The sequence below is a fragment of the Sphaerodactylus townsendi genome, linkage group LG17 (assembly GCF_021028975.2).
Source record: "Sphaerodactylus townsendi isolate TG3544 linkage group LG17, MPM_Stown_v2.3, whole genome shotgun sequence".
NCBI classification, from domain to species: domain Eukaryota; kingdom Metazoa; phylum Chordata; class Lepidosauria; order Squamata; family Sphaerodactylidae; genus Sphaerodactylus; species Sphaerodactylus townsendi.
The window spans coordinates 7,805,955-7,833,067 of NC_059441.1; the positions used below are offsets into that span (position 1 = coordinate 7,805,955).

Sequence of the window (27,113 nt, forward strand, 5' to 3'; positions counted from 1 at the left end):
TCTTCCCCCCAGCATTTTCAATGAATGCCCCCTGGTTCTAGTATTGTGAGAAAGAGAGAAAATTAATTTAATTATTCGTTATAACTTTTTACACCCTGCTTTTCCTTGCAGCCCCAAATAGCCTGCAGCTGGGTTCTTCATCCCGCTTCCAAAAAATGTCTCCCGTTAATGAATGCATTTTGGGTTCAAACTGTCGTCCCGGGGTAATTGTTTGACTTCTTGATCGTTTGTCTTAGAAAGTGGACATCCTTTGTGGAGTTGGAATCAAAAAAGTTGCTTGTGGGACCCAGTTTTCCAGGGTTTCCGACCAAGGACGATCGCACGCAGGCCATCGCTTGGCCTTGGTTGTGGCTGTGAGTGTCCCCGTCAGCTTTGGTAGACCTGCTTGCATGCGCAAGGGCATGTCCACGTGTGAAACGGGCTGCTAGACTAGAGGGACCCTCACAGGGTTCTTCCAGGCTTCTTAGAGAAGAACAAGTTGTTCTCCTAACTATTCTGGTCCTTCATAGAACAGCCCTTCAGTGCTTTCAATTAAAACTTCTGCCCCAAGGCGCTCAGTCAAACATTGCTGGGAGGCAGTTTGCTGCCTCTTCCTGAGAGAGGCCCACTGCGTGAGCCAGGCAGTTAGTGCTGTGTGATGCCGGCCGCACTATTTCCAGACACAGGTGAGCCCCTGGCACCTCTCTGGCCTCTGCTCCCCCGGCCCCCATCCCCCCAAATGAGCACCGCCATCCTTCGGAAGTGGCTTTTCTTCCTGTGATCTAACCTTGGACTTCTTCTGCCTTTTTAGACCGTCTGATTGGCTTGCCAGAAGGCAGAGCGCGAAACCACAATCGCCCGCAGCAAGTCCCAGCGTTGTCGGGGATCTTTGTTGAAGACGTAGCCGTCGGGGCTGAACACACCCTCGCCTTGACCTCTTCAGGCGACGTCTATGCCTGGGGGAGCAACTCAGAAGGCCAGGCAAGTGTGAAATGGGTGTCCTCCGAGGCAGAAGGTGTTTGGGTTTTCTCCCCATTTAGCAAAGTGTGCGGAATAAAATCTGCGGGTGAACCGGACTGGTAGTTATTGCGGCCTTTTGCTCCTAAGCCTTCTCCCACAGCATCGTTCGGAACAGATCTGAGTCCTTGGTCCAGTTCACCCGGCCTGCTTCAGGGAAGGCCATGGAGGGCGCTGTTGGCCCCAGACATTCATGGGGTGGGCTGCCTTCCTCGGGCGTTGGGATTCCATCATTCATCCTTCTTCAAACCCCTTTGCCATTTTTAGCTGGGACTGGGCCACACCAATCACGTCCGGGAGCCAACACTGATCACGTCCCTGCAAGGAAAGAACGTCCGACAGATTTCGGCAGGGCGTTGCCACAGCGCTGCGTGGACTGCTCCTCCTGTTCCCCCCCGAGCGCCAGGTAAAGGGAGCCGGTGGCAGTTGGGGTCCCCAGAGGGGGCTCGCTCGAGTGGGGGCTCCAGAAACTCCCCGGGTCGGTTCATTTTGGCATCACTCATGTTGGCCCAAAATCTGTTCCTTCTAAAATCCATGAAATGACTGAAATGGGCCAAAGGTTAGTTCTTTGATCTATTTATTTCAAAGATTCCTTAGTTGCCTTTCTTCCATGCGGAGCTCAAGGTGGCTTTCAAACATGGTTAAAACACCTCAAATAGATTAGAAACTTACAGCCATAAAAATATGTTCAGTGCAGCTGACGCAAAAGATAAATAATAAAATGACAAACTTAACTGCCCTGAGTTAAGCTAGAACAGGAGAGGAAAGGCTGGGGGGAGAGGGGGGCAGTGAATTCGTTCCGGAGAAGGCAGCTCTTAACTCTTGACAGCGAAGCCAGGCGGCTGGGTGCGAGGGCCCACCTGTCTCAAAAGCAACAGCCGGCTGAGCTTTCCTCCTTGATGACAGGTGCAAAGCTCACAGAAATTGGGGTTCTGGGGTTACAGCAGGCATGAGACAGCAAAGAACGGCCCTCTCCTGGCACGCCTCCCCCAGGGCTTGTCTGCTCGGCACGAAGTCTTCTACCGTTTTGGCATCAGGTTAAAATGGATTTATTTTCGTGGGCATTTTGCCGAGCTACTTATTCCCCCCCATCCCACACGCACCTTTTCTGTCAGATGACTTTTACGGTGGTTTTGATACGAAAGTTTGTTTGTTGTGGTGTATATTTTTGCATTCCTTCATTATGAGCCTTTTCCAGAGCCAATTCTGGTTAAGAATTGTGAGGGACAGATGTGTAAAATGAAAGTGGACGGGGGTGGGTAGTTCTGCACCCCTCTTTGTGATGTGCTGCAGGCCGTTCCACGTCCTCTCGAGACTCTGCCAGTGGCCATTCAGGGCTCGTTTTGTGCAGACCTCTGTGGCAGGTGCATAGAGGCCTGTGATGTCAGCAGGGTCCTCTCACGATGCCTCTGTCCCCCGGCAGGTGTGTCTGTTCCTCTGCAGCTGGGCTTGCCTGATGCCATCCCGCCACAGTACGGGGCGCTGAAGGAGGTGAGCATCCACACTGTGCGGGCCAGGCTGCGGCTGCTCTACCACTTCTCGGACCTCATGTATTCTTCTTGGCGCTTGCTGAACCTCAGTCCCAACAATCAGGTAATGTTCTTCATAGATACACTGTGAAAATCCCTGCCTCCTCACAAATAGACCATAGTAATCAAGGCAGGTGTACAACGGGTACTGTCACAAATATTACACCAATGCGTACTCCAACTCACTAAGTGAGTATCATTTCAATAATATCTTTCTATCACCGCCCAGAGCCCTTCGGGGGTGGGCGGTTTATCAAATTTATTAAATAATAAATAATAATAAATGATAATTTCAAAAAGTTCAAAAATAATTCCACAGGTAAGTACACCGTCAAGCATGGCTATAAAACCTCTAGATTAGAGATCCTGATATCCAGAGAGAAGGGCTATTTAAAGAAGAGCCATTCAAGTGAAATCTGAAACTCAGTTTGGAAATTATTTTAAGAAAAAACAGTTGTGCTCCTAGAGGAGTAAGGAAAGAAAATCCTTTGTACAACAATTACTGGCTTGACAAAGGACTGCCAAAATAAAAACCTAATCTAGAGGTTTTATAGCCATAGTTGACGGTGTACTTACCTGTGGAATTGTTTTTGAACTTTTTGAAATTATCATTTGCAATAGATATTATTGAAATAATCCTCACAAGTAGAGGCTTCGATGCAGTTTCTAGGAAAGTAATTGCATTTGGAAGCCGCCTCTACTTCTTGGGTGGGGGACACAGACCTCTAGTTGCTGGTTGCCTTTTGTAGGCTGGAATGGAAATCTCGGCAAGCCAGTTCAGACATCTGGTGGCCCCGCAGGCTGTTTACTCATAGGGGTGCTTAGCCAAGATTCTGGCCTGCTGGTACCTTATCCCTGACAGCAGGAACTGGGGCTGGGCTGGGATTGAAATTCTGGGGATATTGGTTTGACGAGCAAGGGAGCCAGATTGCTGGGGCCCAGGTTTTGTGAGGTTGTCTTTGTGCAGTACGCCAGTGAAAGGCAGCACCCAACCCTTTCCTGGCAGCTGTGGCCGTTCCCCACGTTGTCCCTCTTCCACCAAACCCTTTTGGCTCCTGGGGAGGTGGTGCCCTGAGCCAGGAAGCCTGCAGGTCAGGAGGCTGCGGAGAGGGGAAGAATCCGGGAGTGAACTCAGCTGCTCCCGGTTCTGCCGTGGGTGGGGGTGCCGGTGCTGAACTAAAGCCATTTCCTCTGCCCAATTACAGAACAGCGCGTCCCATTACAACGCAGGGACCTGGGGAATAGTCCAAGGGCAGCTGAGGCCCTTACTTGCGCCGAGGGTCTATACGCTGCCCATGGTCCGCTCCATCGGGAAGACCATGGTTCAAGGGAAGAACTACGGGCCGCAGATCACCGTCAAAAGGATATCGACGAGGTCAGTGTCCTCAGACAGCTCTGCTGGGGCAGCCCACGGAAGGCGTTGGTGGCTGCGCTTTCTGTCCTTGGCGGGGTGGGATTCTGAAACCCCCACTGCTTGTGCGAGGGGGGCGTTCTTCTAACTGCGGCCCGCCTCTCTCTCTCTCTCTCTCTCTCTCTCTCTCTCTCTCTCTCTCTGTCTCTTGGCTCTTTCCAAAGAGGTCGGAAGTGCAAGCCCATTTTTGTCCAGATAGCCAGGCAAGTGGTCAAACTCAACGCCTCCGACCTCCGCCTGCCCTCCCGTGCCTGGAAAGTGAAGCTGGTGGGCGAGGGCGCCGACGATGCCGGGGGCGTCTTTGATGACACCATCACGGAAATGTGCCAGGTACGTCGGCTCAGGCTGCCTGGTTTTGATTGCTCCGGCCTCCTCTGCGTGTGCGCCTGGGCTTGGGCAACCCCTCCTCCTGTAACGGTTCTGAATGGAAGGCCGGCCTTGTGCAAAATTGGAATCTGTGGGGTGGAGAAGGGTCTGCCGGACTGAATAGTGGATAAAAATACAAACAAGGGAACACACGGGAGAAATTGTCAATCGGAAGGATGAAAAGAACCACAACCACAGCATTCTTTTGCCAGAAGAATAAAGATTAAAGAACCACAGCAGAGGCGTAAGGCTTTATTATTACATGTTCTATTGAAACTTATGCCAGGTCATTGGCCATCGTTCACGCAGGAATTTGGGCTGAGGGGAAGTGCTGCTATAGCTACCATTTCACTGTGAGATTTATGAAATAAGGTGCAACACTTGAGGGAAAAGGGCAACTTAGAAATGGAAGGCCTGTCACGAGGGCTGCCACCAGAGAGCTGCCACGGCCGCCGGCTCACAAGCGGAAACCCCAGAAGGGGGCAGGCCTGGTTTCAGTACCTGGCTCCAGGTGTGTGGGCTCCACAGAACAGCTGCTGCCCGCAACTGACAGAAACTGGAGTCAGCTGATCTAATGAGAGAAGGATTCATCATTGATCTGAGATTGCAAATGCCTGAGCAGACCAGGTGCTCAGGAGCAGCAGCAGCAGCAGAAGGCCCTTGCTTTCACCTCCTGCCTGTGAGCTCCCAAAGGCACCTGGTGGGCCACTGCGAGTAGCAGAGAGCTGGACTAGATGGACTCTGGTCTGATCCAGCAGGCTCTTTCTTATGTCATTATCTCTGTTTCTGTGGCATTGGAGAGAGGGCGGGGCTTCCATTTGCCTTCACACCCTCCCTCAACCAGATCCAGTCTAAATGCGTTTTTGCTTGCTCTCTCTGTGTGTGTATCACGTGCTCTCCTTTTGAATTAGACTGCTGCTGATTTTCACACTGCCCTGCATGTATTTATCTGGGGGTCCATCACCCTCTGCAAAGCAGGGGGTCTACTGGGAAGGGCGGCTTCGCATGGGGAGGAGAGTCCCTAGTCCCCAAATGCAGGTCCCAACATGTTTGGCCTCTAAAGGGCTACCGGGCTCAAATCCACCAGCGTTAACTTTGGCGCTGTAGGAAAATAGGATTATTGCGATATTTGTGTTCCAGAGAAACACGTTTTTGTGTTTGCTCTTCCCTGCTCAAGGCAGGAACACACACCAGGTTTGTGTGTCTTGCTGGGTGTGACAGAAATCTGGGGGGCTGCTTGAAGGGTACCCCCCAGCCAGGAAAAGGAAGAAAAAGAGTGTCCTCCCGCAAGCAGATCTTTCTCAAGTCTCTGAAGCGGTTCTCTGCCACGCGTTGCTGTGGCCTCTTGGACGCGGCATCACAGCTCTCCGCCTCCCCCTTCATCCCCCAGGAACTTGAGACGGGTGTGGTGGACCTCCTGATTCCTTCCCCCAACGCAACAGCAGAAGTCGGCTACAACCGAGATCGGTACGTTGCAAAGCGTTTGCTGCTTCTGAGATAGATCGCGGGCGGGGTCTGAATGGACTGGGGATGGGTAAGGAGGAGGCCATTCTGCCGGTGGGAGTTGTGAACTGCAGGGGCCGCTGCTGACGGTCCACAGCTCATCTGGCTATCTTAGAAAAGAGAGATGTTTGTTTCGTAAAGCAAAATTCAGGAAAGAGCATCCTCCCCCCCCCCCCCGCAAGGCATCCTGTTTCCTCTTCACCACTAGCCATCATACGGTTGATGAGACCTTTAATTAACCTAAGAGCGTCTTCGTTGGTTTAGAACGGGGGTCTGCAACCTGTGGCTCTCCAGATGTTCATGGACTACAATTCCCATCATCCCCTGCCACCATGGCCAGTTGGCCATGCTGGCAGGGGCTGATGGGACTTGTAGTCCATGAACATCTGGAGAGCCACAGGTTGCAGGCTCCTGGTTTAGAACTACCACACAGCTGAGCCATTTCCCCTGAACTCTGACGTGGTCGCCCCCGGAGCTGTCTGTTTTTGTGAACGCTGCCCCCAAACTCTGATTGCTTTGAGAGCGCCGTCCATTCTGCTTCTGAAAGCTTTTTCTGGGAGGATCTGGTTGCAGCCTGGGCAGGTGTGGAGGGTTCCTTTCCCCCTGCCGGTTACACAAAAGGGGTCTTTTCACATTTATTAAATTATTAAAAAGGTCTTGGACAGATTGATGGAGGAGAAGTCGATCTATGGCTCCCAATCTTGATCCTCCTTGATCTCTGATTGCAAATGCCTCAGCAGACCAGGTGCTCAGGAGCAGCAGCAGCAGAAGGCCCTTGCTTTCACCTCCTGCCTGTGAGCTCCCAAAGGCACCTGGTGGGCCACTGCCAGTAGCAGAGAGCTGGACTAGATGGACTCTGGTCTGATCCAGCAGGCTCGTTCTTATGTTCTTATGTCACCCCTCCCTCCTTCAAGGGGCTGGAGGGGAAACAGGCAGGGGCTTCCCCTTCGGATATTGCTGTAACAGCTCTGGGAGGAAGTTTTGGCTGATGGGAGGTGGGGTTACAATAAAGGAAATTAACCACCACCACCACCCCCCATCACCGTTCTGCCCCACTGGCTTTTCACAGCATTAAAATACCTGGGAAATCCAGCTGTGCCAAATGCGGGGCTGTGCTTGAACGTCACAGTTAGCTCCAGACAGGAATAGGACAGGGGGTTAGTGGAGGGATTTTTGCCTGCGCATCCCAAGGTTTCGAGTAGGTGGAAAAGAGACCCAGTGGCTGACATCTGTGAAGGCCCCCCAGATACCTGGGGAGTGGAGGGAGTCTTTCTGCTTTCACCAGGGCCTTTTTGTGTCTTCGTTGCACCCCGTGAAGGTTCCTCTTCAACCCTTCGGCCTGCTTGGATGAGCACCTGCTGCAGTTCAAGTTTCTGGGCATCCTGATGGGCGTGGCCATCCGCACCAAGAAGCCTTTGGACCTCCACCTGGCCCCCATGGTCTGGAAGCAGCTCTGCTGCATCCCCCTGGCCTTGGAGGACCTGGAGGAGGTGGATCTTCTCTACGTGCAGACCCTCAACAGCATTCTTCACATTGAAGACAGCGGGATCATGGAGGAGAATTTCCACGAGGTCAGTGGTGGAGCCACCTGCTCCTCAGAGCCTCAGGAGGAGAGGCGGCAGCTTTTGGGACTCTTCAGTTTGGAGAGGAGACGTCTGAGGGGGGAGATGATCGAATTCTATACAATTATGCACGGGGTAGAAAATGTTGACAGAGAGAAATTTTTCTCTCTTTCTCACAATACTAGAACTCAGGGGGCATCCATTGGAAATGCTGGGGGGAAGAATTAGGACTAATAAAAGGAAATACTTCTTCATGCAACGTGTGATTGGTGTTTGGAATGTGCTGCCACAGGAGGTGGTGATGGCCACTCACCTGGAGAGCTTTAAAGGGGGCTTGGACAGATTTATGGAGGAGAAGTCGATCTCTGGCTACCAATCTTGATCCTCCTTGATCTGAGGTTGCAAATGCCTTAGCAGATCAGGTGCTCTGGAGCAGCAGCAGCAGCAGAAGGCCATTACTTTCGCATGCTGCCTGTGAGCTCCCAAAGGCACCTGGTGGGCCACTGCAAGTAGCAGAGAGCTGGACTAGATGGACTCTGGTCTGATCCAGCTGGCTTGTTCTTATGTTCTTATGTCTCTGTGACAATAACTCATGGTTATTGGCTCTTCTCCCTGGTTGGGGTATTGCTGGTTTGTGTGTTCTTATTGCATTATTTTGTCATTCTAATGTTGCTTTTTAGTTGCTCTAGTGTTTTAATACTTGCAACTTTGGAAAGGTGGCATGAAATGTTTTAAATAAAGAAACACCACAAATGTGTGAAATTAATTTTATGATACATAATCCAAGGCTGCTGTTTTTTTGTCTAGTGGCCCAAAATTAAATTGAAATGGGAATGTTTCCAAAAGCCTTTGTACACCCGAGATGTGATCCCTGATCTGAGCAGAGGTGGGAACCGCGTGGGTCTCTTTTGTCTCCCTATTAGATGATTCCTCTGGATTCTTTTGTGGGCCAGAGTGCTGATGGGAAGATGGTTCCCATAATCCCTGGTGGGAACAGCATCCCCCTGACCTTCTCGAACAGGAAGGAGTATGTGGAGAGGGCCATTGAGTACAGACTCCACGAAATGGACCGTCAGGTGAGAGACTCTGACCAGAGGCATGGCTACGTGCTTGCCCTCTGGTATCCAAGCTCACTGCCATTAAAGCATCGGCTCAAAATGATTTATCAGCCGGTTCCTAGGATTTCCATAAATCTGTCCATCTTTTCAGTGCCGTTGTGTCTGCCCCTTGCAATTCTGTCATTTAAGATGTGTGAAAAAGCCCAGTGTAGCCTGATCTCAGAAGCCGGGCAAGGTCAGCCCTGGTTAATAGCGGGGAGTGCAGAGTTGATACGCAGAGGCCGGCAACGGCAAAGCTCCCTCTGCATGTCTTTTTTCTCTGACCTGGCTGGCCCAGGCTGGCCCAGTCTCTCAGGTCTCAGAAGCAAAGCTGGGTTAGGCCCAGGTGAGTATTGGGATGTATGGGAGACCTCCAGGGTCACTACAAGAGGCAAGCGAGGGGTTGCCATAACCCGAGTGCAGCTGGACAGCTCTTTCCGGGACCACAGTCCTTTGCTTGATAGCAAATGATGTCACGAGAGAATGGCCAGACTGAGCTATTTGCAGGAACCGTGGCTTTTCAGAACCAGAAGCGTGTGTTGTAATTGTTGTGGTGTCTTTTATTTCTCTGAGCATTTAACTGTAGAGAAAGAGGAGGGGGTTGGGTTCTGGTTTGTCTGACAGGTGTAGCTACACTTCAAAGCCCCCAACTTCCCTCCCTTCTGCAATCCCCCCTGTGCTCATCACAGCGAGGGCTGCTTTGGCTGGTGAAGCTGTTAGCCAGGGGTGGGCAATTATTTTTCCCATGGGGCCAAATGATAAGAAACAACAGAAAATATTGTGGAGGGGTCGGGTTAAAAAGGCAGGGCGAAGGCGAGGCGCTTAAAGCCCCGCAGGAAGCCGGCAGCCAAGGGCAAACCAGCTTCATGCGGGGCTTTCAGCGCTCTCACTCCCCAGCAAAGCCAGGGGCAAGGAAGTTAGCCCCGCAGAAGCCGGTTGCCTTGGCTGCCGGCTTCGCGGGCTTTCAAAGACACCTCGCGCCCCAGCAAGGCAGGGGCGGTTTGAGTTTCGCGAGAAGTCGCGCAGCCAAGGCATCCGCTTCGCGGTTTTCAAATATTCACGCCCCCCCAGCGTTAGGGCGAGGCAGCTTTTGAGAAGCCGGGCAAGCCGGGCATCCGGCTTCTGCGGGTTAAAGACGCCAGCTTCCCCAGCAGTTGGGGCGAGGCGAAGCCCGGCAGCCGGGCAAGCTGGCAACCGGGCTCTCATGGCGGGGCTTTCAAAGACGCCTTGCTCCCCAGCACGGCAGGGGGGCCAGTCAGGGTCATCCGGCGGGCCGGATGTGGCCCGCGGGCTGTATAATGCCCAGGTCTGCTGTTAGCAAACCCAGGTGGTGACGGCAGCCCTCTCTTTGAGCCACAGGTGGCTGCCGTGCGGGAGGGGATGTCCTGGATCGTCCCGGTCCCTTTGCTGTCCCTCCTGACCGCGAAGCAGCTGGAGCAGGTGGTGTGCGGGATGCCCGAGATCTCCGTGGATGTCCTGAAGAAGGTGGTTCGCTACCGGGAGGTGGATGAGCAGCACCAGCTGGTCCAGTGGTTCTGGCACACCCTGGAAGAGTTCTCCAACGAGGAGCGAGTCCTGTTCATGAGGTTTGTGTCGGGAAGGTCTCGCCTGCCAGCCAACACAGCCGACATTTCTCAGCGGTTCCAAATAATGAAGGTTGATCGGGTAAGCCGCCGGTTTTCTTTCTCTTCCTTATTGTCCTGCCTGGTTAATTCTTAGGTTCAACTTGAGCCTGTGTTTAAGTTACAAGAAACCTGGAAGAAACCATCAGGGCCAGTTCAGGGAAAGAACACGGTCAGGTTTTCCCACGCGCAGAAAGACTCCTTGGGCATGTGCTGTCTGTACCTGCGGACCTTCCTGTCAGGGAGATATTTTAACTTCAAGTCTTAAAAGATGTGCAGGTAGACAATTTGTAGAGGACGTGTTCTGGGAGGCTGCCCCCCCAGACAGGGACCCGGAGCTTACTCAGCAAATGGAACATAAATAACTAGCACATTGGTGAGCCGAAGGATCCAGTCTAGTTATAGGGCCGTGATGGCGAACCTTTTCGAGACCGAGTGCCCAAATTGCAACCCAAAACCCACTTATTTGTCGCCAAGTGCCAACACGGCAATTCAACCTGAATACTGAGGTTTTAGTTTAGAAAAAAAACGGTTGGCTCTGAGGCGCATGTTACTCAGGAGTAAGCTTGGTGAAGCAACCGTGCAACGCTTCAAATGGGTGAATCACGACCTTAGGAGGGTTTACTCAGACGCGAGGCCAGCTTAGATATGTGTGGGGGTGATTTTCTGCTCCCCCTACATGATGAACTCTGTGCGCGCATGCCCACAGAAAGGGCTCTGAGTGCCACCTCTGGCACGCGTGCCATAGGTTCACCACCACTGTTATAGGGACAGGGCTTCCCCCAAGCCAGGCCTTTGGGGGAGGGAACCATTTGGGGAGGGTGAAAGGGTGGAGAATTGGGTCTGCTGGAGGGGAGCTCTTTAAATACCCCCCAGTTCCCAGAATTGTCCTGGACGATGACGCTTCTGAGCATAGTTAGAAACTGAAATGGGAAGATTTTGCCCATCCTTCGAGAGAGGTGTGTTTTTCCCCAGAGGCCTTTGACGGACGTGTGCCTAACAGCTGCCTGCCTTTCTTCTTCTCCTTCTTCTGTCCCTGTCCGCAGCCTTACGACAGCTTGCCTACCTCACAGACCTGTTTCTTTCAGCTGAGACTCCCCCCCTATTCCAGTCAGCTAATCATGGCCGAGCGTTTGCGCTATGCAATCAACAACTGCAGGTCTATCGATATGGACAATTACATGCTGTCCCGGAACGTGGACAACGCCGAGGGCTCCGACACAGATTATTAACTCTGTGCACAAGTGGAATATCGTTCGTTCGTTCTTGCACATAGTGCCCCATCTCAAGAGTTCAATGTCGACACCATTTTATGGTAATGATAGATGTTTTAGAAACAAAACAGTGGCCACGTTTTTAGTTACGATAAATGTTATAAAATTTAGATGTGTTTATTTTTTTGTGATTGTAAACAACGAAAAGCAAAAGCGAGATCAGCAACAGGGTCCCCCCCCTCCCTTCCCCCCTTTACTTTTGTTCTTTTTTTTAAAGTTTGCATGGAGCCTTTCTGGTGCGTTTTCTGTTGGGAATGGTGCGTTTGTCAACCCTCCCAGTGAACATGAAGAGTTGTACATTGTGTATAATTGTTCATTAGAAAGGACAGTTTTACATGAATATTCATATATTTATTTTTGTTTTCATTTGAAATGCCTGTCCAGGGTTCCTTATGCAGAGAAAATAAAAACAAACTGAAGAACCGAAGGAGGGGTTTTTTTTGCTATTTTTAATAGGCATTTTGGCCAGGCTTTTGGAGATGAGCTGACCCTGACTTCACTTGGGCCTTCTGTTTGTCCTACTTTTTAAAATCCCCTGTTGCTGTTTGTTTCTGACTTTTTGGGTACCCCCTCCCTCCCCCCCTCGTCTTTTCAACACAAGATTGACAGCTGGAAAGAGGCCCCAATGCCTGAAGTAGAAAGGCAGGCAGGGAAGCCAAACAGAAGGGAGAATGGAGGCTGCCCTCCGCAGCGTGAGGGACAGGGGTGGGCAGGCGGGGAGACCTGGGGGACTGAAAGGTCACTGCCACAATGGCTGCCATGTGGCACTTGGCGCTCTGTCTTGGGACTGTGCATAAGCGGAACCTGGCCTGCTCCGAAGGCCCCATGGGGAAGTCCGGGCAGTCTCTGCAGACACCGCCCACTTCTTCCCTTCGCCTGTCAATCACAAATTTTAGCCCCTTTTGCTGGTGGTGAATTTTTGCAGCTGCCAAGACAGAGGCAGATGGGCTGGGTGCCGTTTTAACCTATTGCTTTCAGTGTTTGTTGTTCAGTAGAGGGAAATAGCTCATTACTGAAGAACCCCCAGATAGTTAGTGAGCAAATTGATCTTCTGGGGGCTGGGAAAAGTCTCAAGGAAGTGTTGGGGAAGACAGGAACTCCTTGCACAAGACTGAAGGAAGCTCCTGGACAGCAACCATGAAGGTATCTTGTTTTCTTTACGCTAAATAATTTATTTTGGTAAAAATTAACTATCGTGGTAGAGCAAAGTCTTGGCAAACGGAGAGATGCAACTTCCTTTTGCAGAGTTTGGGGTTTTTCAGAGATGATCACAAGTTGAGATGCTGGTAAAGGGTAGAAGTGCCCGACACAAGAAATAAGGTCCGTGATTTATCTCCTACTGCGTCTGTCATGGTGATGGTCCAGAATTCCACTGGAGAAGTTCTCCAGGCTTTGTGCAAACATGTGGCTGATCTTCCTTCTATGGGAAAGTGACCCCCTACTCCTTCCAGGCAACCCAAATCCAAGGTCCTCCAGAGACTGCCGGGGGCTTATGCCAGAGAGTTTCCTAGTGGTTGTACCCCAGTGTTCCCATTCAGATCCTGAAACAGAAGCACACCAGTCACGGGATGCGGTTAGCACCACAAGAGTTTTTTTGCTGCTCGTTCAGACACGCTACAGTTGCCCGGTTTTTGGTCTGGGATCATGTCTGCGCTCCTCTCCGCTGTCAGAGTTACCGCAGGACGTTTTTTCCGGAACCTCCGCAGACCAGCCTGAGTGATGTTCCTGCAGAAATCCACTTGCAGGGTTTGTAAAGAGTCAGCATGGAGGGCCGCAGCTTCCAGAGTCCGGTCGCTGATCCGGACGCAGTTTTCCAGTTGGAGAGTCCTGAGGCAGGGGCAGCTCTGGAACAGCAGCGCGAGAGCGTCATCGGTGACGTGGCCACACCCCGAAAGGGTCAGGGCCAGAAGGTTTGGGCACCTGTAAGCGTGAACATTGCAAGTTAGGGGAGGCATTCCACCCGGGGCCTGCCTGTCGTTCCTCACAGCCTCCGTCCACGACAGCACTTCCTGTTCTGCAGGAAGCCCAGCACCCCCAGGGCATGCAATACTGACAACCCCCCCCCCCCCCCCCCGGCTGCTTTCCATCAGCCTCAACTTCCCTGGCTTGAGCTGTTTGCAACGGTTTGGGCCTGAAAGCGAATTAGCTGACTGAGCTCAGCATATTAAAAACCCCTGACTCAAGCCAGGCTTCCAACATAGGACTGGCCAAACCAGACCCAATGCTAAGGCTGCGTCTCTTTTATTTTTTTAATTTTTTTTAATTCCACTTTTATACCGCCCTCCCCCAAAGGGCTCTTGCTAGAGGCGGCAGCACAGCAGTTAAGAGAACGAGCTGTGAGCAAGCATCAACTGTTCAAATGTTGCTGTGCCCCTCCGTTTACAGGGCTGATGATGGGTAGGCGACGGGTTTGTAGAAATAGAAGGCAGAATTTAAGCATTACATGTATTTAGGAATGTGGTTAGGAATTACTATATGACACGTGTGTATTGACTCCTGCCTATGGTGGCATGAAATGGCTTGCATTACTCCCAGGGCCTCTGGCCTAGTGAAAGACCTGCAGTCCTGCCCAGTTTGCCACTTACTGGGAGCTGCGCAGGAAGAGTGACATCGTTTACGAACAGCCAGAGGTGAGACCAGCAGTATCATAAGAACTAGCCTGCTGGATCAGACCAGAGTCCATCTAGTCCAGCACTCTGCTCCTCGCAGTGGCCCATCAGGTGCCTTTGGGAGCTCACAGGCAGGATGTGAAAGCAAGGGCCTTCTGCGGCTGCTGCTCCTGAGCACCTGGTCTGCTAAGGCGTTTGCAATCTCAGATCAAAGAGGATCAAGATTGGGAGCCATAGACCGACTTCTCCTCCATAAATCTGTCCAAGCCCTTTTTAAAGTATCCAACAAGATGTTTGGCAGAGGAGCTTTTGGGAGTCAGGGGGGCCTGTAACTCTTGAAAAGTTATCCCCCAAACACCTTGTGGTTGGATCTAGCTGCTCTACGGCAGACCAACACAGATACCCTCTGAAAAAATACATCTGTATTGCATTCCTGTGCGCAGCTTTGCTCTTGGGTCTCTGATCTTGTACCTCTAAATCCTGCTTCAGGGCAACAGAGCGGCAGAAACGTTTTGGCCGTAACTGGCGAGCAGGGCAGACCTTTGACCAACGCTTGGGATGCCGAGGCAGGATTCGTGCTTGACATGAAGAGAGGGGCGAAAAGATCTTTTTGGAGGGCTGGGCTGCTGGAGTGAAACACTTATTTGCCACTCCAATTGTAGAAATTGTGGCACTGGAAAGTACTGAGAGTTGAGGACTAGGAGAATTCTGCCCCAGGATTATTTCAGCTGTTTGTTCCAGCGCAAGTCATAAGAACATAAGAACATGCCAGCTGGATCAGACCAAAGTCCATCTAGTCCAGCACTCTGCTACTCGCAGTGGCCCATCAGGTGCCTTTGGGAGCTCACGTGCAGAAGGTGAAAGCAATGGCCTTCTGCTGCTGCTGCTGCTCCCGAGCACCTGGTCTGCTAAGGCATTTGCAATCTCAGATCAAAGAGGATCAAGATTGGGAGCCACAGATCGACTTCTCCTCCTAAGTCCAGCAGGAACCTTTCGGGAAATTCTAACCCAGACGGGCTCTCTATCTAGTGTTTGTGGCGGGAGTCAGCAGGCCCTGCTTTAGCATCCAGCAATATTTAATTCCTAGAGACCGCTACTGGAGTCGGAAGGAGCGAATCCAGTAGAATAGAGCCCTGTTGGCAGAAGCTTTTCGTAGCTGGGGGAACTTACCTCTTGCAAACTTGGAGCAAGAAGTCGTTGACGGTGCGCTCGTGGGTGCTGCAGACGTCCCTCTGGAAGGCGTTCTTCAGCCAGTCCTCAATGTTGCAGACTTTGACCCGGCTGGAGTGCCAGCAGACGGAGAGGCGGCGCAGGGCTGGCCCCAGGACAAAGTTCCCCTTGGTGAGTTCGGCAGGCGAGTGGAACTGCAGCAGAGGCCAGAGCGAGGGCTCCCGGAAGACTGTCATCAAGCAGCGGCACGTCTGGCCCAGGTTTTTCCGGCTGTTTTTGTCCAGGAAAGAAAAAAGGTGGAGCAGGCACTCCCCGTTCAGCTGCGTGATGTGCATCCCTCTTGGAGTGTGAGCGTGAGCGGGAAGGAGGCGGCTTCTGCCGGCAGCTGACCTGCTTCCAAGTTGCTCCTGGTCTCTTGCACAAATATGGTTGTGGAATGGAGGCTATTTTTGGCCAGCAGCTGGTGGGGGGGGAGGGGGAGGTTCAGAAGAGATGGGGGCAAAGGCAAGGATCAAGGGCAGGCAGGGTGGCTGCAGCTGCAGCATCCGCTCCCCAGGGAATGGCTGCAGCCACCACACAATAACTGTTGCCTTAAAAGGACCTCTCAAGTCTCTTTCTTCCTTGAAGGCCAGGCATGTTGAATGGGAGACGGTGCTTGTTTAGAGAGAGCCAGATCGCAGGGAGCATGGCCCTTGTGGTGTGGCCGGCAGCAGGCCTCGCTCAGCCCGGGGCAGATGCAGCCGCCATCCCCAGCAGTGCCTTCTCTCTGGCTGGCGGGGGGTAGGGCCACGGAGCAGGTGCTTCTCCAGAATGCCAGGGTGGGGCTGAAGAGAGCCTGGCTTCACAATGTTGGTTTTTAGCACAGCATCAAAACCTCAGAAGTAGCTGCAAAAATACCTCCTGCTTGCTGGCTCTTTTGCAAAGCTAGGCAAGCAACCCCCTTGAGCTTCGAGGGCCAACACGGAGACTGAGCTAGCCAAGAGGACAGCGCCTGGAGCCCCCGGGAGGAGGAGGAGGAGGAGGAGGAGGAGGCCACCTGTTTAGGACACGCTGCAGTTTGGGCACACGGCGGCTGGGCAAAGGTGAAAACCCTCCCGTGGGGCTGAGCAGCTGCTTCCTGAGGCAGGAGGGGCCCACTGGCTATCAGACCACATAGCTAAGCCTATGGCTTCCCCCACCCCAAACCATGGCTTTAAAGGGGTGGGGCTACTTTGAGCACTGCTACTTATTCTCAACAAGGCCCCTGCTGCAAGGGAAAAGGAGCATTCAGCGCCCACTTCCCTAGGAACCCCACTGACCTCAAGTGACCCCTGCAACGAGAATTTTTCAAAAGGATGTTTAGTAACCCCAGTGGCATCTAATTAGACATTCTGAAAGCTGAGCTAGGGTCATCCCAATAACCTGAAGTCCCCCCTACAGTAATTAGGAATTTTACAAGCACCTGCATCAGAACAGCTGTGTTTCCTGCGACGATGCAGCTATCTGAGAAACGGCACTCTTCACTTCCCCTTCCCCCAAATCATCATTTTCACCCCAGTCCTGAAAAGTTGGAGGGTTCAGAGTGTTGCTGCCCTGCTCAGTGGTGGGGGGTCATCAGGTTGTCCTCTAGAACCTCTGGTGGCCCACCTGAAGGGGTCATGACCCCATCCAGACCCAGACACTTCATTCGTTTGCATCGAACAATCAAACACGGGTAACTCTTTGCCTGACAGGAATAAATGACCACAATGGATACACTGCTAATATAGTGTCCTGTAGAGCCAGTGTGTTGCAGTGGTTGAGTGGTGGACTCTCATCTGGAGAACCAGGTTCGATTCCTTGCTCCTCCACATAAAGCCTGCTGGGTGGTCTTGAACTAGAAACAGTTCTCTCTGAACTGTCTCAGCCCCACCTAGCTCACCATTTTGTGGGAAGAGGAAGGAATCTGTAAGCCACTCTGAGTCGCTTTACAGGACAGAAAAGGGGGGTATAAATGCAAACTCCTCTTCTACTGCTGTCATGGACTACCAGGTGTTTTGTCTGAATGGGTGGGTGGCATAAATCCAAGATGGCTGCCTCAACAGAAATCCGTTTGCATTGCAGGCTACAACCCCTCTCAGGGTGGTCCTGTGAACATTTCACTAAAGACCTTTTTTTTGTTAGAACATAAAAAAGGAATAAAAAAGGTTTATCAACATTTCAGTATTGTCAACGGTTTAGAAGCTCCGTTTACAACTCCATACAGCGGAGAGGTTTCCTCGCGCAGCAGCTGCTTCAACAGAAATTCGTTTGCATCCCAGGCTACAACCCCTTTCAGGGTGGTCCTGTGAAGACCCTTTTTTTGTTAGAACATAAAAACGGAACCAAAAAAGGTTATTAATTTTTCAACATTGTTAACTGTCCAGAAGCTCCGTTTGCAGCCCCGATCAGCTGAAAGGTTTCCTCACACAGCGGTGGTATTGAGGACAAACACCTTTTCCCGTTCTCAACCACAGTTCTCCAAAGTCACCTTTTGACAGGGCACAGGGAGGCTAAGCGCTGCCCCCGGCCTCTGTTGGACCGATTTACGGGTGCCCAATGGGTATCAGCTTAGCAAGCCGCTAACCGTCCTGACCAAGCGGAGACAGGCTATAATGTACAAAGGAGGACACGCATCCAACACCAGCCCAGGCACAGTACAACTTTTACTGCTGCAAATCTGTTACTTTGACACAACTCACTGAGTAAAATCCAGTGGACAAGCAAAGATCTCCGCCAGGAAGAGGAATACATGTGTTGCCACAACTCAATGAACAGGCTGTCCGCATGCAGCTCTCGGGGAGGGGTGGGGGTGTGCTCTGGATCCAAGAGCTGTCTCAGGTACAGGAGGAACAAGTTAAGTGCATTTGAAGTCAACGTCCACATCCCCAAAAGAACAAACGTCAGGCCATAAGGACGTTCAGACTCCTCCAAGGAGGGGGACACGAAGCAAAATCAGCTACAGGACTCCCCGCCCCACCCAACGTCACGGTCAGGGAGCACAGCTAGCCGGGAAGGAGGGAAACACGGCAAGGAGCCGGAACAGGGCCCTTCTTGCTGACTCCAATGCTGAAAAGAGGAGGCTGTTCTGAATTACTGCAGCATCCCCAGGGCAGGTGTCAGGAGGTCCTTTCGGGCAAGGAAGTGCCTTCAACGCCTCTTGCAAATGGCAGGCGGGGGTCCCATTAGCTGCCACAAACAAAGCAGAACTAGAAATGCCAATTTTTAAAAATAAAAGCATGTGCAAGTCACCTAACGCAGCTGGGCCAGAACGCAACCTGCAGCAAGAAGCCCTCGACGGCCACGTGAAGTCGGCCGGGCTGGGCGAACTCGCAAGCAGCAGATCCCCTGGCCGCGGGCCTGGCGCTTAGGCCGCGGCCCTCGTCGTCTTGCTGTACTGGCAGCCCCGGGGGCAGGCAAACGGCATTTCAGAACAGCCCCTCCTCGAAGGCTGTGCTCGTAAAACGGGGGGTGGGGGTGGAATGACAGCATGGAATGAAAGAGAACAGTTCAAGTCCGTTTCCGAGGGAAAAGCACCACCTGGAATCTCTTTTACACTGCGGTAAAAAATCAGAAATAACCCCCCCCCCCTCCTTGTTTAAAAGGGGGGGAGGCAGGCCAGTGGAACAGTTTGTCTTCTTGCCAACTCGGTGGCTTCCTGGAGTGTCAACAGTCAAGGTTGGGCCGTTACCTCCACGGGCAGAAGGAGCAGCTTTTCGCCGGCCTGCTTCGCGAGACCACGCTTTCGCCGTCCCTTTAAACGAGGCAGCCACGGGGTCAGCCACGGGGAAACCCGAGGCTCCAGCACAAGGTCTAGAAATCTTATCTAATAACAACTCTGTGGCATGTCATAATTGGATACACATTAATCGTGCTTACTCTAAGGATTCAAGTTTCTCTGGTGTAAATGTGCCTTCAGAAAGCAGATAAAACATTGATATAAAAAGTCAAAACAACTAAAATGGAAACTATATATAAAAATTTAGTCGAAGCAGCAAATCGTTATCTGCCGAGGGTTCTCTCCCCCCGCACCCTACGGTGTAACTAACCAAAAGAAAAAAAAATTAGCCTGCGTCCGCTTTTAACAAATCAAATGCTACTATTTGCGAAGTAAAACTAGAACCCAAGAAAAGTTTGGAAAGTGCACAATGAAACCAAGAGTCTTGGATCAAGTATTTACGGAGAACTGGAAATGTTTCGTCCACTGGACAGGATATGCAAGAGGCGGGCCGGAGGCCTTAAAGTTTGTCGGATCCCGACTTGGCCTGCCGGTCCACGTAGAAGAGGATGTAGGCTTTGGCTTTGACCACCGTCTCCTCGTCAGTCAGCGTCACGGTGCTGTCGTTGAAGTGGAACCACCGCCCTTCGTGAGTCGCGTAGGCTGTGTAGTGGCCGGAGCCAACCCTGAGGACGAACAGCGACAGGCTGAGCAGATGGGAAGCAGGATCGGGGCAAGCCAAGGCAGAGCGCTGGGCCCTGAAGAGCACCGCAGCCTCTCAGCTGATCGGCAAAGTGGCTCTCCGGGGCCTCAGGGCAAAGACCTTCAGCTCTGGCAGATACACGTCTACTGAGCCAGGGGCAAGCCAGCAGTGAGTTCGTGGACTTGTGGGTCTCGGGGCCAAGGGCAAACAAGCCAGCTCTCCTGGATCTTTAATATCTGCCCTGAGGCAGCCAGCTGTCACTGGGCTTCAGACAAGAGCCCCAAACACTCCCTTTGCTTAGCCTTTCCTGCTTAACATTCTCTCCTACTTGACTCTACTTGAATCTCAGACGTACAAGTTCCAGGCAACTGCTCTCTTCCCTCCACCAACATGCGTCCCCCTTTCCAAAAGCACAAGATGTGCTGTTTCCTTTGGCAGCGACGCAAATTCTCATCCTGACAACTGCGGGCAGCTGCCTCCCACGGAGGGAATCAGTTGCCCCCAAAAGGGACATTACAGAAACATGATTTAAAATACGGGAGTCTGAATTCCTGGCAACTGATCTGCTTTGGGGATGCAGACCTGCTACCTCTGGGCATTTACAAGACGACTCTGAGATTCTTAATAAGCTATTCATGATCATCCAAAGCAGTGCCATGCAGCAGTGGCGTAGTGGCTAAGAGCAGGTGCACTCTGATCTGGAGGAACCGGGTTTGATTCCCCGCTCTGCCGCTTGAGTTGTGGAGGCTTCTCTGGGGAATTCAGATTAGCCTGTACACTCCCACACACGCCAGCTGGGTGACCTTGGGCTAGTCACAGCTCTACGGAGCTCTCTCAGCCCCACCCACCTCACAGGGTGTTTGTTGTGAGGGGGGAAGGGCAAGGAGATTGTCAGCCCCTTTGAGTCTCCTGCAGGAGAGAAAGGGGGGATATAAATCCAAACTCCTCTTCTTCCTTCCCTTCAATCCCAGGGAGTAATATTTTCACGAGACATTATTTCCACAACCCAAGGGCACCTTAGTAGAGGTGCCTGCCAGCTCTCTGGAAACAAGCCCAGCACGGGGGTCGCTGCATGTCATGTTTCCAGCAGAGGCTCAACCAACCACCATGGGATGGCCATCCCACTCACTCACCCAGAACCATGATGCACCACTACAGCTGCAAGGTCATACAGGCAGTTTTCTGGGCCACTGTTTTCCGGCTAAGGACAAGAGACGGAGAAGAGAGAAACTGAGAACTCCGCCCACACCTTCCAGACCCCCACAATGAGCACCCCCACCGCACACTCAACAACGTACCTCTAGCAAGTAACATTTCATGTCTAGGCCTTTGAGGGGAAACTCCACATAGGTATCCACTTTGTTTCTCAGGTAGGCTGTCCAGTGAAAGCGCTTCAAATGCAAGCACAGCACCTGCGGTGTTCCAAAAACACCAAGTGTGACCGTCTCAGCAGATATTTCACCTTTTATACAAGCTACACAACAACACAGAGATGGGGAAGGGGACCTCTGCTGCCCCCCCCCCTGGGGGGGGCCTCAAAAACGGGTATTCTAGGGAAGTAACCTCAGTCAATTTGCAAATGGCACCCCAACAGAACCCCTCCAGGAAATAAGATTCCACAGACTAAACTCCACAACGAAAGTGAAGACAGCAGAGTTTGGCAGAACAAACACGGAAGGCCAGTCTCAGACAGAAAGGACAGAGGGAGAGACCCACCCAGTAAAGGAAGAGAGAAGGATCTTCAAGCTCTGAATCTGGGCAAGAAGAACATGGGCATGCCTCACTCACCCTCGGTAGTTTCTGAATCCAGAATTTCTTGGTGGACTTCTGTTTCTTTTTACATTTGTGGCACATGTACAGTTCTGTTTCATCAAGTTCTTCTAGGTCTGTAAAACTGTGAAGACAATCTAAAAGAGTTGAGAGGAAGGTTAAACCCACTTGGCACGTTCCTTTTCTTTCAGCCTCCCCATTATTCACTAATTAGAGCACCAATTAGAAAGACTCAGGTTAAAGAACCATACCCCGCAATGTGCAACTTGGTCCGTTTTCTTGGTTCTTATTACGTTTATTTCTGAACTGGCTTGGAATATCTAAAGAAAGATCTAAACAGAGACAGTCAAAATTAATGCCAGCCATATGAGCGGTTTATTCGAGTTTTAACAAAATACCCATCACAAAAGTTTAGCTGGACAGTAAGAGAGAAACTGTACCTAGGAATGGGTCAAACTTTCTGGATTCTGTCCCACAGATCAAGCAGTTGACTTCATTTTGAAGAATGCCTCCGAAAATGGCTGTGACCACAGTAGAAGCTCCGTTTCTAGAAGAAGAGGAGTTTGGATTTATATCCCCCCCTTCTCTCCTGTAAGGAGGCTCATGGGGGCTTTCAATCTCCTTTCCCTTCCCCCCTCACAACAAACACCCTGTGAGGTGGGTGGGGCTGAGAGAGCTCCGAAGAACTGTGACTAGCCCAAGGTCACCCAGCTGGCGTGTGTGGGAGTGCACAGGCAAATCTGAATTCCACAGATAAGCCTCCACAGCTCAGGCGGCAGAGCGGGGAATCAAACCCGGTTCCTCCAGATTAAAGTGCACCTGCTCTTAACCACTACGCCACTGCTGCTCTTCCAGCAGGAGAAAGGGAAGAAGCAACAGCACTGCATGCAGAACAACTGCCCTGCTCTGACACCAATGCACCCTAGCTGCTTGGGGCCCCTCCTGCTCTAATGAGGATGCTTTTCCTCTGTACCAACAGGGGAAGCAGCTGTCTGTCTAAACACCCAACCGAGCTATTACTAGTGGGCCCAGCTGCTCACAAGCCATGGGGGTTTCAGAGCACACCCAAGCCACTCCCAATGGGGGAAAAACCTGCAGCGGGCAGATTGTTCCTGGGTCGTTAAATCAGAAGTGTGGCCCCCCAGCCCACATCGCCTTCTAGCAGAGCAGAAGTCTGTGCTGATTATGGCATACACAGGATGATGTGGGGGGGTTGACTGCAAGAGAAAGACTCAACCGCCTTCAGGTATCCTAGAGCTGAGTCTTACACCAAAATCCTCAGAATCTGATCCTTTCCCCTTCCACTTTGCCTGGTTCCACTTTCCCAGGGGATGTACTCCAGTCTCTGCCCTCCCCAGCCCCAATGCTGTGTATCCTGGCACAAGAAAGTCTGACTTGGCCCACAACTGCCCCCTCCAAATTGTTCATTTAGTAATGGGGGAAGAAGCAAGTGGGGGGGGGAAATGTCGAACTAGGGGCCAAGCTTCTACTTTCCCCACCACAGAGCAATAGTGAAATGCATCAGTGGGGATCGATGGGCACAACATTTCCATTGATGGGGGGCGGGAGGAAATGGACTGCCAAGAGCTCATCTCATCCGCCACCTTATTGATTGATTGATTCATTGATTAATATTGCCAATTGGTAGTGACAACCACTGTCCTGTGCTCTGCCATCTCGTACGCCTTTTTTCCTGAGCTATTCAATACGGTTATCTGGATGTTTCCCAGAAAGAGTGTCGTTTGCATTTTCTGCATTATAACTGGGGACATTCTCACTTGGCAAAGTTTTGGGGTCGTGTCTCTGGGCTCTGATAGTACCCTAAAAAGGGGGGGATAAAAGCTAGTTCCAGGACAGAACGGAGCAAAGCTGTGGAAAGATTTAAAACTATCTCCTTACATGCAGCATCTACTGCCAGCAGAAAGGCTAGAATTCTCTTGCAAGATGACGGAGCGCGGAATGCCGTTGAAGCCCCCCTGGAGCTCTAAGTGCAGGTGGTCCAAGAGGTATCGCATGAATTCGTGGGCATCTTGCTGCTGGTACCCCCTGAACAGAGAAAACAGGAATGAACACACCGAGTGCTGGCAACACGTGGCAAGATCTTTCGGGCAATTTAATGAATGCTGGCTGTATGGGAACAGATTTCTCCAGACAAGGACAAGGGCAACTTGAGAATCCCCACTCCAGGCTGAGACACTCTCAGGCCTCAGCCTACCGGAAGGAGCAGAGATACAAGCCGAGTGGAGCAGCTGGGGGGCCCAAACAGAGAAACTACGTATTTTTACAGGCCACACATCCCATTTGCCACAGCATTGCATATGTCCCGCCCAAACCGCCAACAGATCTGCATGACTCTCTAGGACAGTGATGGCGAACCTTTTTGAGACCGAGTGCCCAAACTGCAACCCAAAACCCACTTATTTATCACAAAGTGCCAACACGGCAATTTAACCTGAATACTGAGGTTTTAGTTTAGAAAAAATGGTTGGCTCCGAGGTGCGCGTTACTTGGGAGTAAGCTTGGTGGTAGTTGGTGGCTTTGCTTTGAAGCAACCATGCAACTCTTCCAATGGGTGAATCGTGACCCTAGGAGGGTTTACTCAGAAGCAAGCCCCATTGCCAGCAACCGAGCTTACTCCCAGGTAAAGGATTGCACTTTAGTTCTTTGCATGAAAATCAGTTTAACAGCGCTTAACAGGGTTACCTACACTGCTTCTCCAAAACTAGGTCTTAGGTTTAATGCTAATAATTGAGCCCAGTAACCCAGGCCAGCCTAGATGTGTGCGTGGGGGTGTGGGTGATTTCCCCCCCAAATGATGAACTCTGTGCGTGCCCACAGAGAGCTCTGAGTGCCACCTCTGGCACCTGTGCCATAGGTTCGCCATCACTGCTCTAGGACGGTTGTCAGAGAACATTCTTTTCACAGAAATGTCCTTTTCAAACTTGAATCTGGTTCATTTATGGCAGCCAAGTAAAGTGGGGGCTCAGCGGCCCCTCAGAAAGCACTACCCATTTCAAATTATCTTCCTTCGAAAGGTCACAGAAAACTTTGCTGAGAGCCTCGCTGGCTTCCTGTAGCCGACCCTTTCCCTCTCAGTCCAGCCACTCCATGCTGTGGCAAAGAATGCAGTCCTCAGGAGGGAGAGCAAAGGGAAGGGGCGCTCCCTTCCAGGGCATCTGGAGCTGATCCTGTATCCAAATGAAGTGCCCGGCTTGCAAGCAAGGGGCACCCATCCCCACAGTTCACGCTGCCAGAAGCTCTTGCTGCAGCAGACGTCATCCAGTGTCCTACCAACAGGATTGGGGTCACAAACCAAAGCTTCCGAGGGCTGACAGCCTCCCCGCTTGAATGTATTTAATCTGTCTACCGACAAAGAATTTTTTCTCTTTCTCACAATACTAGAACCAGGTGGCATCCATTGAAAATGCTGGGGGGAAGAATTAGGACTAATGAAAGGAAACACTTCTTCACGCAACGTGTGATTGGTGTTTGGAATATGCTGCGTGATGGCCACTAACCTGGATAGCTTTAAGAAGGGCTTGGACAGATTTATGGAGGAGAAGTCGATCTATGGCTACCAATCTTGATCCTCCTTGATCTGAGGTTGCAAATGCCTTAGCAGACCAGGTGCTCGGGAGCAGCATCAGCAGCAGAAGGCCCTTGCTTTCACCTCCTGCAGGTGAGCTCCCAAAGGCACCTGGTGGGCCACTGCGAGTAGCAGAGAGCTGGACTAGATGGACTCTGGTCTGATCCAGCAGGCTCATTCTTATGTTCTTAAAGCCAGTCTGAGATCTGGCCTGCTCAGCAGGCACAGCCTTCATGCGCCTAATAAAAACAGCTCTATCAAGGGCTCAGCTATTTGGTATAGGCTGCCGGGGGGGAGGGGGGAGAGAACGGAAGGCTTGCTAAGAGCTCCCCCCCAAAGCCACAGCCAAGCCGGTCCTTGGCTACTGCAGCATATCTGACCTTCCCAGACTTTTACAATATTCCTCCTGTGTCCAGTTACAAACATGACTCTGCATTTTGCATTGCAACACACCCATTGAAAAACCAAAAGCAGCACTTAGCACATCTTTTTAAAAAGGAGACAAACTGTGAACTTGAGAAGAACCGTTTTTCAAATTGGCAAAAGGTGCGAAGGGAAGAGTTCAACCTCTTCCTGCTTTGCAGCGGGCTGAAGAGACAAAACAGGTGCTCCTCTCAAAGGGCTGGCGCGCAGGCTGAGCGTCAGGTGCGGGCCTGCACGTCGGAATGGATCGTGGCAGATTTAACACGGCGGACAGAGCACTCCTTTCACTTGATCTCACACACACACACACACACACGGCTTCTTTCCCAAAGCAGTCACTTCACAAAGAGTTAGCAAGGGAGAAAAGCGCATGTATGAATCAGGCAGTGTTAAAACCGGCTCAGCTGTCAGGACCTCGCAGCCAGCAAAGTATTGAGGACAGGTAGACAGGGTGCTGGAGAATGAGTGTGCAATCCCAGTGGTGGCCAGTATGGGGCAGTACTTAGCAAGTCAAAGGAGAACCTGGGAGACCCACAAAGTTCTCTGGGTCTTGGGGCAGCCGCACACCTTCAGCCGGTCTACCTCGCAGGATTGTCGGGGGGGGGGGGGAGACAGGACTGTGCACATAGCCCAGAGATCTTTGGAGTCATGGCAGTATAAAAATGCACCTGATAAACACATCACTCTAGCGCTCTGCTCATCTAGCCACACTCAGAAGGGCTGTTGACACAGTACTGTGTCCTTTGCTGCCCTCACTCGCATTTCTTTCCAAGAAAGAAGACAGGGCAGAAATATTTGCCTTCCCTAGAAGAACGCACACAACGGCAAACAGGGTCTGACAAGGGCAAAGCGGGTAACTGGACAAACATGACTGGCACACTGGCCACGGGATCAGTTCCAGGTTCACTCTGAGCATGAACAGCCAGTCCAGCTTTTGCAAGAGTCCCAGAACGCACTAGCCTGTGTTCACATTGGAGCAGCTGAAACTCTAACAGGATTGGGAGCAGTCTTTAACTGGGGACGCCAGGAACGGACCCTACCGCACCAAAAAGCTACAGAAATAAGAGACACTCCCCCTTCCCAAATGGTGGTCATTTCGGTGAACAGCAAACAAGAGAACCCACAGTGCTGAAAATCTACCGGGCCAGCTTAGGAACAGATCTCTTGCTTTGATGCATAAGAAGAGACTCATGATTGGGACTTTTGAAACTACTGGTGCTAAACTTCCTTGATTCTCATCCGTCAGGAAAGGGCATTCAAGGCACCTAGGGTAAGGCATGAACTTGGGCGACTCCCTCTGTGGGATCCGGGTGCATGCTCAGAGCATCTTTTCAGCACTGCCACAGGCGTCCAACACATCAACAGAACAAGCTTGACAACCTGAGAACGTGGAGCGACTTACCTTCTGCACAATTATTCCTAACGGGGCTCGGGGCTCCTTTGAAAGAGATTCAGGGGCCAGGAGTGGGAGACCTTGGAGAGGAACGACACTTGCATTTATTGGCGTGAACGGCGCTCTCTGAACAGCCTCGGTGCACAAGGCCAGCTTGCACATCGGTTCGTTCTTACTGCAGAAGCCATTCACAGTTAAGCTGCGCGCATCACAAGCTCATGTGCAGAGAATCAAGGAAGCTTTGCTCAGGCCTGTTGCAGCCACCCATTCCTAAGCACCAAGAAGAGAGGGGGGCGTTCCTGCTCTTTGGGGTTCCTGCACTTCAGACGTCTTAATTTGCCTACACCTAAAACGTCCTCACAACACTTCAGTGCTCTCTAGCTG

At 51.6% G+C, this 27,113-nt stretch overlaps 3 protein-coding genes across 4 annotated transcripts in view; 1 reads left to right on the top strand and 2 right to left on the bottom strand.

Annotated features, from left to right (window-relative positions):
- Positions 1-11,787, top strand: part of HERC1 (HECT and RLD domain containing E3 ubiquitin protein ligase family member 1) — a 96,284-nt gene extending 84,497 nt beyond the window's left edge. Inside the window, exons 68-78 of the mRNA XM_048519707.1 lie at positions 237-333; positions 791-960; positions 1,264-1,402; positions 2,420-2,589; positions 3,731-3,900; positions 4,101-4,266; positions 5,693-5,769; positions 7,124-7,376; positions 8,291-8,443; positions 9,824-10,129; positions 11,133-11,787. Of these exons, the coding sequence (XP_048375664.1) occupies positions 237-333; positions 791-960; positions 1,264-1,402; positions 2,420-2,589; positions 3,731-3,900; positions 4,101-4,266; positions 5,693-5,769; positions 7,124-7,376; positions 8,291-8,443; positions 9,824-10,129; positions 11,133-11,318 (1,887 nt within the window). The 3' untranslated portion in view covers positions 11,319-11,787. The remainder of the gene's footprint in view (positions 1-236; positions 334-790; positions 961-1,263; positions 1,403-2,419; positions 2,590-3,730; positions 3,901-4,100; positions 4,267-5,692; positions 5,770-7,123; positions 7,377-8,290; positions 8,444-9,823; positions 10,130-11,132) is intronic.
- Positions 11,788-12,511: 724 nt separating this feature from the next.
- On the bottom strand, positions 12,512-17,636 carry FBXL22 (F-box and leucine rich repeat protein 22). Its single transcript, XM_048481721.1, has 2 exons — positions 15,140-17,636; positions 12,512-13,280 (listed from the first exon to the last, which is right to left on the bottom strand). Exons 1-2 carry the CDS (start codon positions 15,472-15,474, stop codon positions 12,935-12,937), a joined length of 681 nt encoding a protein of 226 aa, XP_048337678.1. The 5' UTR covers positions 15,475-17,636; the 3' UTR covers positions 12,512-12,934.
- Positions 17,637-17,783: 147 nt separating this feature from the next.
- USP3 (ubiquitin specific peptidase 3) overlaps positions 17,784-27,113 on the bottom strand; it is a 28,407-nt gene continuing 19,077 nt past the window's right edge. For both annotated transcript variants that reach the window (XM_048481704.1, XM_048481705.1), the window contains exons 9-15: positions 23,227-23,373; positions 21,768-21,874; positions 21,579-21,659; positions 21,346-21,464; positions 20,856-20,969; positions 20,691-20,758; positions 17,784-19,540 (exon numbers count right to left, since the gene is read on the bottom strand). In XM_048481704.1, coding sequence (XP_048337661.1) covers positions 19,375-19,540; positions 20,691-20,758; positions 20,856-20,969; positions 21,346-21,464; positions 21,579-21,659; positions 21,768-21,874; positions 23,227-23,373 — 802 coding nt within the window. In that variant the 3' untranslated portion in view covers positions 17,784-19,374. The remainder of the gene's footprint in view (positions 19,541-20,690; positions 20,759-20,855; positions 20,970-21,345; positions 21,465-21,578; positions 21,660-21,767; positions 21,875-23,226; positions 23,374-27,113) is intronic.

Bases quoted from the DNA above. Each gene is read 5' to 3' on its own strand.
- FBXL22 (XM_048481721.1), bottom strand. From the start codon at position 15,474: ATGCACATCACGCAGCTGAACGGGGAGTGCCTGCTCCACCTTTTTTCT. The intron at 13,281-15,139 runs GTAAGTTCCCCC...TCACGCTTACAG, and splicing joins TTGCTCCAAGTTTGCAAGAG to GTGCCCAAACCTTCTGGCCC.